The sequence below is a fragment of the Maylandia zebra genome, linkage group LG1 (assembly GCF_041146795.1).
Source record: "Maylandia zebra isolate NMK-2024a linkage group LG1, Mzebra_GT3a, whole genome shotgun sequence".
Classification (NCBI taxonomy): Eukaryota; Metazoa; Chordata; class Actinopteri; order Cichliformes; family Cichlidae; genus Maylandia; species Maylandia zebra.
Window position 1 is genome coordinate 22,634,954 of NC_135167.1, and position 11,642 is coordinate 22,646,595.

At 39.9% G+C, this 11,642-nt stretch overlaps 1 protein-coding gene across 2 annotated transcripts in view; it reads right to left on the reverse strand.

The window, feature by feature from the left end:
- The window catches only part of lgr4 (leucine-rich repeat containing G protein-coupled receptor 4), a 32,930-nt gene extending 25,172 nt beyond the window's left edge, over positions 1-7,758 (reverse strand). For both annotated transcript variants that reach the window (XM_076883390.1, XM_004543254.3), the window contains exon 1: positions 6,868-7,758. In XM_076883390.1, coding sequence (XP_076739505.1) covers positions 6,868-7,049 — 182 coding nt within the window. In that variant the 5' untranslated portion in view covers positions 7,050-7,758. The remainder of the gene's footprint in view (positions 1-6,867) is intronic.
- Positions 7,759-11,642: the final 3,884 nt, after the last annotated feature.

Below are 11,642 nucleotides of genomic sequence, written 5' to 3' on the forward strand. Positions count from 1 at the left end.
TCCTGCGTAGAATAGCCGTAACGCTCCGACAATCCATCAAGTGGTGCGACTTCGTAGCTTAGCAAAGTCGTACTAAAACATTTGACAGATTTTCGAGCGCCGTGTACCACATAAAATCGTTTTGAGGTCAGTAAACACAACCAGAATTCATACATAAAGCACACGGGATTATAAGGGGCACTGTCGATTTTCAGAAAAATCAAAGGATTGATTTTAAGTGTGCCGTATTTTCCAAAAAAAAAAAAAAACTAAGTAATGACGACGGCCCGCTAGCATGCTCTACCAAAAATAGTGCATTGTTGTGTATCTGATGGACGAAAGCTGCATGCAGACGTGGTCAAGGCCCCGACTATATTCTGGTGGCTGCTTCCTGAAGGATAACGTGCCGTGTCACAAAGTTCAGATCATCTCAAAATGGTTTGTTGAACATGGCAATGAGAACTCAAACACCCTCCACGGTCACCAGATCTCAACCCACTCCCGCAGGGATGTCAAACTCAGATTAAATTCTGGGCCACAATCTATACACTTTGATCTTATGTGGGCTGCAGAAGTAAAACTACAGTTTCTCTCACTGTGAATACGTTTTACTATACATTTAATCAATGAACTATACACTCAATCTTAATGTAAGAAGAGAAGAGCATTTTCAATATTATTTCAGAGAATATATACGTGGTAAAGAAATGCTGCTGTGGTAAAAAGAAATTTGTCAGCATTACCTAAGCCATATGTGTCAAACTCAAGGCCCGCGGGCCAGATCATTTTATATAGATTTATTATTACTGTTATGCATGGCCCGGCAATATGAGGTGCTAATAACACACAAACAACAGATCCCATAATGCAGTGCTGCAGCCTCCTTTTCGAATGCTAGGCTACCCAGGAACATTCCCGCGTCAATCAAGTCAAACTTCTGTTATTGCAAAGCTAGCCCTCACAACGGCGAAGAGAAAAGTTGATTCTGAAAACAGAGCCTTTCAGCACCGGTGGGAGGCTGAATATATGTTTACAGACATTGCTGGTAAACCCGTGTGTCTTATTAGTGGAGCTAATGTGGCTGTAATTAAGGAATTTAATTTAAGACGGCACTACGAGACAAAACGTCAGGATAAGCTGAAAAACCTAAATGCAGAGCAGAAACTACAGAAAGTAGAAGAGCTAAAGAAGAATCTGACATTTCAGCAGACGTTTTTCACCAGAGCAAAAATCACAAAGTGAAGCTGTTGTGAAAGCAAGTTTTATAGTAGCAGAGGAGATAGCCAAATCAGCCCGGCCATTTACCACTCTAAAGTGCTGCATGATGAAGGTGTGCGACGTCTTGAGTCCAGTCAAAACGCAGATTTTGGCAAATGTCAGCCTGGGGAGAAATACGATTGCTGATCGGGTTTGTGAGATGGCCACTGATTTAAGAACACAGTTGTGTGAAAGAAGCAAAACCTTTATTGCATACTCTCTTGCTGTGGATGAAAGTACAGACATGATGGGCATTGCGCAGCTGGCCATCTTCATCCGTGAAGTGGAAATATTGGACATTAAATTGATTCACGGGACAACGACAGGAAAAGACATTTTTTAAAAAGTATGTCAAAGTGTAACCGACATGAAACTGCCCTGAGACAAACTTGTTGGACTTACAACAGATGGAGCACTGGTGTTGTGCGGTGAAAAAAAGTGGACTAGTCGGCGGGATGTGAGTAAATATACAGGAGGAGAACTGTACCGGTGAGTTAACAGCATATCACTCACTTCATCATACACCAGGAAATGTTGTGGTAAAGTCCTAAAAATGGAGCATGTAATGATCACCGTAATGCAAACCGTAAATTTTATCTGAGCTAAAGGTTTAAATCACTGTCAATTTCAGTCTTTTATGTGGGAAATAGATTCAGAATTTGCCGACATTCCTTATCATACAGTATGATGCGGTGAAGGCATTTCAAGTGAAGCTATCACAAATGCACCAGTACAACCTTGCCTTTTTGACAAGTAATGTTGAACCAAGTCAGCGCAACAGTGTTCCCAAATGCGCACTTTGCTGATAAACTGAGTGCACTGAGTTCGCACGGAGCTTTGGTGACTTTGAAGCACATAAAGAGAATTTCGGGCTGCTTCGCAACCCATTTATGTGGAAACTGCACCTGTGCAGATTCAGATGGAGCTGCAGTGTAATGGTACACTCAAGGAAAAGTACAACACTGAATGGCCCGCCCAGTTTATTAGTTCCATTCCTGAAGCAATGCCCCAGCTCAGTCTACACGCGGCTCGAACCTTGTGTATGCTTTCATATTTTTTTTTTCTGGGGTTTTTGGCAGCATGTTCATATTTCTAACTTGCATAATTTTGACAGGATATATTTTTATGAAGAGCAAAATATTTAAAGTTAAAGTTTATTTTTTAAAGTTTATTTATTCTGGAATAATATTCCTGTCTGTTTTTATTCATATTTATGTTTAAAAAAACATTGTTTTAGTGTGTTCAATAAATGTTTATCTTGTTTGGCCCGCAACCTAAAGTGTGCAATGAATTCCAATTTCTGGAAGAACTGAAAATGTGCACAAAAGCCCATCCTGTTATAAAGATATGCGATGGCATTTATGAGGGTATTACTCTGAGCTATGGCGCAGGTTGCACAGCAACACTGCAGTTAAACTGTTATATTGTAAACTATTGCACAGGGCAGTAACTGATTGTCAAGTTTTGCAAATGCTGTTGGAGTGATTAAAAAAAATAAACAACGAACCACAATTTCAGGTAAAAAATTTTAATTGCAGTTCGAATCTCAGATTAACAGTTAAATGTGGCCATGAATCATTCATGTTTTCTTAAACATTTGGTCATTTAATGTTAAAAATATTAAAATAAAGGAACCCAATTAAAAGCAACTATTATGGGGAAAAACAAATAGAGAGTCGAAACAGCTCCACTGAACGTTTGGTTTTTTGTTTTTTTTACTTTAATCTGGTAAATTAATTACTTTTTGAGAATTTTAAATGACTGGTCTCTACTTCACTGGTTGACTTATTTTACAAGAAAAGTAAGTATCACCCTTCACAAATGACTCCATTACATCAGTGATGTGGAGCCTCATAATTCACTCATAACATATAATTAAGGTTGTTAAACAGTTCAAGATACTGAACACAAAACATACAATTAGATTAATTCTAGAGAACACTTCACAATAATTTAGCACGACAGCAAATAGACAACATGATGATAAGCATTTCATGTGTATGTGTGAGACAAACTGGTGGCTCTGGTATATTAATGGCCAACAAAGCATGGTGGATGACTCATTTTAGTATTGAAGTACTTAATCCACCAACTAGTTGGTGGGTAAGCTACCAGGCTAACAGCTGTAGTTCAAGTCCACCCACAGGACAAGAGATCTACTGGAGAGGCAGCTGAATCCAATCATTTAACATCCACCATATTACCTAAGTGCCACCCCTAAGCTGATTTCCCAGACTGTCATTTGCATATCACCTGCCACAGATTAGATTCATTTTCAAGGATGTGGTCTCACATCCTTTTGAGTTATCCTAAAACCTCTTCCAGTTATCTCTCTTTGACATTATAGAAGACCAGACACTTAAGTAAAAAATCTGAAACCCTGAGTTTCTTGTAGAGGTTTGAAGAGAATTTCTGAAAAATCTCTGAACGTTTGAAGCTTTGCAGGTGGAGGACGGAAATAGGTATACCAATAAAGCTCAGTGTTAAGAACTCAGAGAGGATGTTGATATTCTTCCATCCACAGCTCATCCTGTTTGGAAGCAGGAACTACTTACTGGCTCCTTTCACCTCTGCTGACCAAGAACAAAAGTATCATTCAGTTAAAAATGGATTGAGGGCACCAGTGGTGAAGTCGGCAAGCTCTACCAGCAGAGTGCAAGACCCATGACGCCACCCCTCCATTCGCCTCCCAAGTCTCAGGCACCCTCACGCTATGAAAGGACCTAACATTACTGAGATATCAGCTCTAATAATGCCTCTATGCTTGCTTAAAATACACACGTTTGTGCAGACACTGTAGCAAAAGAGAAACCTATGTGGACACTCTGTGACAGGTACACTACAAGAGTGTTTGCCTTGTCACTGGCTGAGGGGCCTCTTCTTCCATCTGTTTTTCTGTGACAGGCCTGGTTCCATTATAGAAGCCAAAACTCAAGCCCCTGTGGGCTGAAGGTAAGAGTCCACGCCAACAATGTCATACGATTTATTGTAAAAATGCGTTGTCTCCCATTACCACGTTTATTTTTTCCTTCATGACAACGATACACTATTCCACAACATTGAGATCATTTCCTTACCTTTGGGCACTGAATCTGCTGCTGTGAGCGAGCACACTTGTGTTTGTTTCTTCACACACCTTCTTTCCTGATGCTGGAACCCACCAGCCTGGATATAAAAGGTTCTACTTTTGGAGTGTTTCTGATTCTAAACACATGATAAACAAATGGCCCTTACTGTAGTGACAAAATGCTCATATGAGACATTTCCTTTACACTTCAGCGGGCCATTGTGGGTGCATTAGCCCTGAGAGAAGGAGCCTTTGCAGCTGCAATATGTCTCACTAATCCATCATGATCCCTAACCCCCCCCCTTGCTCCACATACAAAAGACGGAGAGAGTAAGAGAGGACAACTAAAGTTCAAGAGACCAGGAAGGGGAAAAAAGAGAGGGGGACAAGCAACCTTTCACATACTTTAAGTCTCAAATGAATACATTAAGCGGTTTAAAATGTGTCACAGAGCATTTAGATTGCTATGAGTAGGACAAACTATGAGAACCAAAGACACCACAAGCTCGCAAACAACACAGTGTTTTCCTTTTTGGCATAAAACTAGCCAACAGAGTAGCATGGAGAGCAGCAGTGTTTTTCTGTGAAAACACTGCACCATATTGTAATTCAGATGTCATAATACAGTGGTGAACCTTTTATTTTGTTTTTACCCAGAGGAGCAAGTATGCCGAGAGGTTCAGCTGTAAGCCTCATGCGCCATGCAACCATTTCCCCTCTGTTTAGTTCACCTCACACCTTCAACAATGGGAATTTCAAGTGGTACACTGTCCATTCTGGTGCAGCAGGGCTTTGGCCGCCATTCTTAGAAGGCAGCACAGCAGCACAGAGGTTTCAACAAACAAGCCTCTACACTTTTCTGAAAGTCGCATGCACTTTTGCACATTTAACAAGGCCCAAACTCAAAATGGCTGTTCGTATGTGTGAAGCTCGAGTGTGTTTTTCACGCGGGAACTGGCAGAGTCAGTGACTAAAGAGTTACTTTAGTTTGTGATTAACCCAGAAGTTGTGACACAATCTTTTTCTTCGTGGGCCAGTCATCAACTGTATCTGCACTGCTCCATAAAAGACCAAACCTACCTGGTCTCTATTTGCTCAACTTGTTGTAAAAATGAGTGCAGCAGTTAAACATAGCCAGACTTGCTGTGAGAATGTGATAAAGGAACAGGCTTGACTCCTTATTTTATTGTTTCAATCTTACAGTAGAGGGAACAAGACATTGCTGGCTACCATCCATGCATTACTCACCCAAATCTAGCCCTATTTGTGATCACAGCATTTGGTGCATTACTCGGTGATTCAGTCATTTTTCCCACAAAAACCTTTAGAGAAACAGTTGGATAAGTTGTGGCTTTACCTGGAGGATTTATTTTAAATATATTTGTCATACTTGTGTGTACATGTCAGGAGCTAAACCAATGTTTAAATATAATATTTCCACATAGACTATCCATGCAGTCTGCACAGATGACAAAAGACAGAGAGAGTAAGACGGAGGTTACCCATGGTTCAGGTAAAGCAAAAATCAAGAGAAACTTTAACTGTATTTGGCCCCTAAATGGACAGTGGTTTTGTAGCGCTTTTCTACTCAATTTGAACACTCTAAGCGCTTTCTTACAACAAGCCTCATTCACCCATTCATACAAACACTTTTAACCCAACATTCACCCCTGACTGATGCATCGGGGTAACTCTGGATTCAGTATTTTGTGGGATCCAGGGATCGAACCACAAAACCTTCCAATTTACCTCCTGAGCCACAGCCACCCCCCTGGAGAACATTTCATTGATCATGGCAAAAGTCAGACATCACGGAGTTCAAATGTACTTTAAAAAGGCTTCCTGAAGCTGGGCAGTATTTAACCATAACAATCGTAAATAGGTAAATATGTGTATTTCATTTCTTTGCAGTTTTTCCTTTATGTTGTCATGCACCATAGACGACAGTTTTGCATTAGATCAAGTATTGCAGAATCAATGTATCGTGGGAAGCTTCATAGTAGCATCATAAATCTTTCACTTCTCAGTGTCTACTGCTTTCACTCTATGATTAGTAGCAGATATTTTCTCATAAGGAACCACTTTTAGTAGCAAACCACGCAAAAAGTTTCAACCTGTGCTTAAAAATGACTTTATTCACCTCTTCTGGAAACAGTTTATACAGATCCATCTATCAGCTGATTCCCTGTTTTAAATAATAACTGATAATCTAGTTAATTATTAGCTGCAATCATTACACATGTCATTACAACATTAATGGAGGCTGTGCTGCTATACTGATGCTATAATAGTGATAAGTCCTGAAGATTCAGCTGTGTATAGTTTGTTTCTGAACTATGCCAGGCTTTTGAGTGTTGTGATGCTTTAGATAACAGGTCAGCCTTTGTAAGTCCGAAATCCTAAAATCCACGGCAGGACATTCCCTCCATCTGCACTAAGTTTACCCGGTGATGTTCAATGGCCATCACTCACTTACGTCGTAAACACAGTACAGTAAACGATGAGGCAGGTTTTAAGTGTGCAAATAGCTTGTGTTTCATCATAGATGCTTGGTTGTCACTTACAGGTAGTAGGTGAAAGTACTGAGCCCGGTTGGGACGGCGGTCAGCCCTCTCCCGGAGCAGTCTGCACCCCCATCTTCATCGCAGCTGCATGAGAGCGAACAAACGGCCGTCGACTGCCCTTGACCGGTGGCACCGGGGCGAAGCAAACACCACAAACAGACCCAAAACAGATCCACACGCATTTTCTCCTCTTCGGTTCAGGTGGAAGCGACGGTAGAGGGGGGAAGAAGTGGGGCCTTTGTTTGCGGTTTAATCTACTCCGGACGTCGTCTTCTTCTCATGTGGTTTGGTAGGTTGTGAACCATGAAGAGGTGAAGCCTAACCGACGCTTTTCAAAACAAAACCCCAGCGGTTCAAACACTTCATACATTCACAACCCCGACCACAGAAAACAAAAAGCAAAAAAAAAAAATGTACCCACAAAAGCGTTTAGCTAGCTCAAAACACAAACACTGCCTTCGAAGACGGCCAGTTTACCTTGGTGGGAAACATTTCTCAACCCGTGTGTCGTATTAGTCCGTGAAAATAAAAGTAGCTCTGCTGGCGACAGGAGCGGTAGCGTACCTTGCGTTTTTTTGCGTTTTCGCTGTCCCATTAAATAACCCCCCCTCTGTAAAAGAAAAGAAGAAGAAAAACACTAGCAGTGCTTGTTAGTGCGTCGCTGAAAGGCTGGTCCGGGGGGCAGTCAGGTCCTCAGCTAAACATAGCGGACGTTTGCGTCCCGGTTTGTTTCCTTGCGGGAGATCACCGTCAGTTTTCAGCCATTCCTCACGTTCCTCTCCTGTGCTCCTGACATCAACAGCATGCTTGTAGCTCGGCAGGCACCCTACCGGACAACCTGCAGCACTGGGCCCGGCCTGTGTAACACTGAAACCTGCACCACCGCATCAGGCAGCCAACCACTGCACACTCCCCCACTACACACACACACACACACACACACACACACGCGTCAGGTAAAAGTGCTCACACATGCATGGAGGACCAGTACGGCTGCAAATTTTCTTGCATGATTGTGCTGCTGTGCATAGCCAGCTGCTTCTTCAGCCTTTCAATTGTATATAAGCATGAAAACTTCTCAAGAGTAATCGTGCAGTAAACATGTGTGAACATGCGCGCAACATGCATTAATGTACTTTAATGGTTGTTACATGCACAGGTAGTTCATGATGCAAATACACAACCCAGTCTTATATATGTAGTTTTACATTATATTTAAGATAAGATATAAATTATTATACAGGTAGAACATCTCTGAATAATCATCACCAATCCAAAAGATTGTTTTTTAAAATAATTTCAAATTCAAATTTTATTTGTCACACACACAACCATACACAGTATGACATGAGGTGAAATGCTTGTAGCTGTGCAATGCAATGCCATTAAATGACAGTAATTTATTAGTAGTATAATGTAAGTAATCAGTTCATGATACATTTATAATTAAAAAGCTGCTATTTTAGCAGTAATGAATCTTTTAAAAAGTTTTTTTTAAAAGTCCACAATATTTGCGAAATATTGTGTTTATAGCACAGTAACACATCCAGGTGCAGTCTTTTACATAATATATTTATTATGTAAGATTTTGATCTTGGATGTAACAGGTAATGTAGTACAAGTATGTGATTTACCAAAATGGGAATAAGCACATGTCATTCTGCTTTAACTACTTTACACTTTGAATGTAGTGACTGGGCACCAGTAGTTTTGCTCACTAATCTGCCCTGACAGATAATTGACTGGGTGTATACTTGTCAAAGTAGATTTACTACGTACAGAGTTCACTTGAGATTGCATTATACATGCATGGATGAGCCAGGTAACTGTGCATGCAGTGGAGGATGTCAATAAATGTAGATATCATTGTAAACATATAGCGAGAATTAGTTTCAAATAATATGACAACAATCACACATAAATGTATTTTTTTAAAGTGTGCATGTTTTTTCTTTCAAACCTCAGAAATGTGACGATTAAGGGAAAAGTAATACTGTGAAGGCAGGGTCAAAGACTCCTTGTTTTAAAGGGATTACATATTGTTGTTTTTAGGGTTTTGTTTTTTTATCATCTTGTCTGTTAAATGTGCAAGAGACAGGAAAGCACTCTAACGAAGCATAAATCAACAACTCCCATCAAAGAGCTTTGAGCAAGAAAACAGTAAACCGCCAACAGCTCCTGCCAAACTGTTTTGCAGACCACAGCTTTTCCCTGAAGTGCTTTGTGTGTCTGTGTGTCATTAAAATGTGGGCATGTTGTAAATAACTAATCAGCTAGACTTGGCCTGCTGAATTTGGGAAAAACTACAATTCTAAAGAATAAGGTTAATAGTGAAATGTAACATTGTAATGACCAAGTGAGTTTCAGATGATTTACTGCCTGTGTTAGGTTTTAATGCTTACAGAAAGTGCGATCAAAAAGTTTCACAACTGTGAAAAATAAAAAGCAGAAACTATAGGTACATTTCATGAGTCCATTATCCCTCTTAAACAGATATTCTTATGAAGTGTGGCGTCTCCAGCACCCTTGTTATGTTTTGAATCGCACCCTGGATCGGACTGTAGTGATGTGTCAGTCGCGAACGAAACAGAGCCGGATCTTTGAAGTGAATGACACAAGCCGTGGGTTTTTTTTTCTTTCTCTCACCCTCTCTCTCTGGCACTTTTTTACCGCTTCACTCCGCATGCAAGCCGTGTGCTTTGCGCTGGGAAGAGGGGGGAGGGGCGGTAGTTACACTCGCAGTAGCACAGGAACAGAGCCAGAGGGAGAGAGAGAGAAAGAGAGCCAGGGACAACAAGGTCACATTAGAAAGGTATAGTAATCATCCACAACTATTTTCAGTTGCAGATGATAAAGGATTCAGAAAGTTTATTCATGCAGGCCCATATGACAGAGAATGTGCATGTTCTTTTTGTTTTCATATTTTAATTTATATTTAATTGTGTTGTGGCTTGCAGTGTTTTGTGTTGTTTCACTTTAAATTTGTTTAAAAGGAAAAAACTGAAAATTTAAATAGCTAAAAGTTGAAATGTGAATAGTTGGTTTTTGTATAATATGATTTTATTTATTACATTTTATGTGGAGTGAATAAATAAAAGTATATTTATGGTGGCCCCTACAGACAAAGCACGTACAAACTTCAAAACACGTACGAACTCTGAAGCATGTACAAACTCCAAAACACAGAAAAACTCCAAAACACGTAAAAACTCCAAAACACGTACAAAAGACAACAGAAGTGCTTCAGAATACTAGGCGCAGTGTTGAGCTTTTGTTACCTAGTGGCTACACAAGCCAGCAAGTAGCAACAACTGCATTTGGCATGTTGTAGTAACAGGTAAATGAACTTTTTTTTAAATTATTTGAATATATATGAGTGCTTGTGTATAAATACACAAATAATACACATATGCTTTCATTTGTGTGATTTAAGTGATCTAGGTAGCTCTGTTTTGGAAGTTCAGTTAATGCTAGAAATGTGTTTTGGAATTTGTACGTGCTTTTTGGAGTTTGTACATGTTTTGTCTCTAGGGGCCACCGCATATATTTATATATAAACATATATAAATAAAACCACTTTTTTTTTACATTAGTAATTTCTTTTGTGCATAATTTTATATTATTGTTAATAATAAATTAATTAAAGCAACAAAACAACCTGAAGACCTGGTTCGGAGCCGAAAGAGCCGGCTCTTTTCTCTAAAAAGAGCCCGGAATCCCATCACTATCGCACTGACCGTTTGCACCTCAGCACTGAATTCTGCATGAATTTCAATTTGGGGAAGAGGACTAAGTCTCAGAGAATGCCATCTGGTGAGTTAAGTAATTGTATAGACTGGGACAGTAACTGTAAGGTTACACAGGTTATCCAGATGAAATTCAACTTATCAGGGGGAACTTTTCTGTTGTAAATATGTTCTAAATTGCCCTTAAGTCTGGTAAGGCATGGTCTTGCATTTATAATATAGGCACTTTATGTGTTTTTGTAAAAGTGCATTCAACAGCTCTTTTCTTCTTATTTTTTGAGCCAGCACCATTTGGTGCACTGTGACTTTAAATGGCAAGCACATTTCATTATATGCAGGAATATGCATACATTCAATACCATCATTCAATTAAGTGCTGACTGCAAACATAAACTGGCACAAGAAGCTGCAATGCAACCAGAGTAAGCCCACAGACTTCTACATTAACAGCTTCTCTTAAACACCACAGCAGTTACTTCTTTTTTTTTCACCCAATTTAGTGACCTTGCACTTGCTTGACTACTCTTTTTTTGTTTGTTTCCATGATGAAGAAATTCCTCTTATTCGCTAACTACATACAATTATAGTTTAACAGCACCTGACACTCAGAGCATCTCTACTGTTTGCATTATAGGATAATCAGTGGTCCATGGGCAAAAGGGCAATCAACCAGATAAGGCACAAGGCGCACAGGGTGTGGTGACTATGTTAGGTATTTGTGTACCCAGAGGCACATGGCGCACCTGCGGCACAAGTGGTATTGTATTACTACCAATAAAGTGTGGTGTTTACTGTTTGGTATCTAAATCAGGCTTGCATATTCACTTTAAAAGGACTCTCAGCAGTCCTTTGAAAACCTAAGTACACCCCACGATTCAGAAGATTGTACTACTTTTAGCAATAATAGGTTGAAGTTTTCTGTTTAAATTTATCTTTCTCTGATTTTGTTGTGGAGAAATTTTGGCCTCCTCTTCTTTATGATGTTTCAGTTCACTGAGGTTTGCAGGGGTTCATTTATGCACAGTTCTC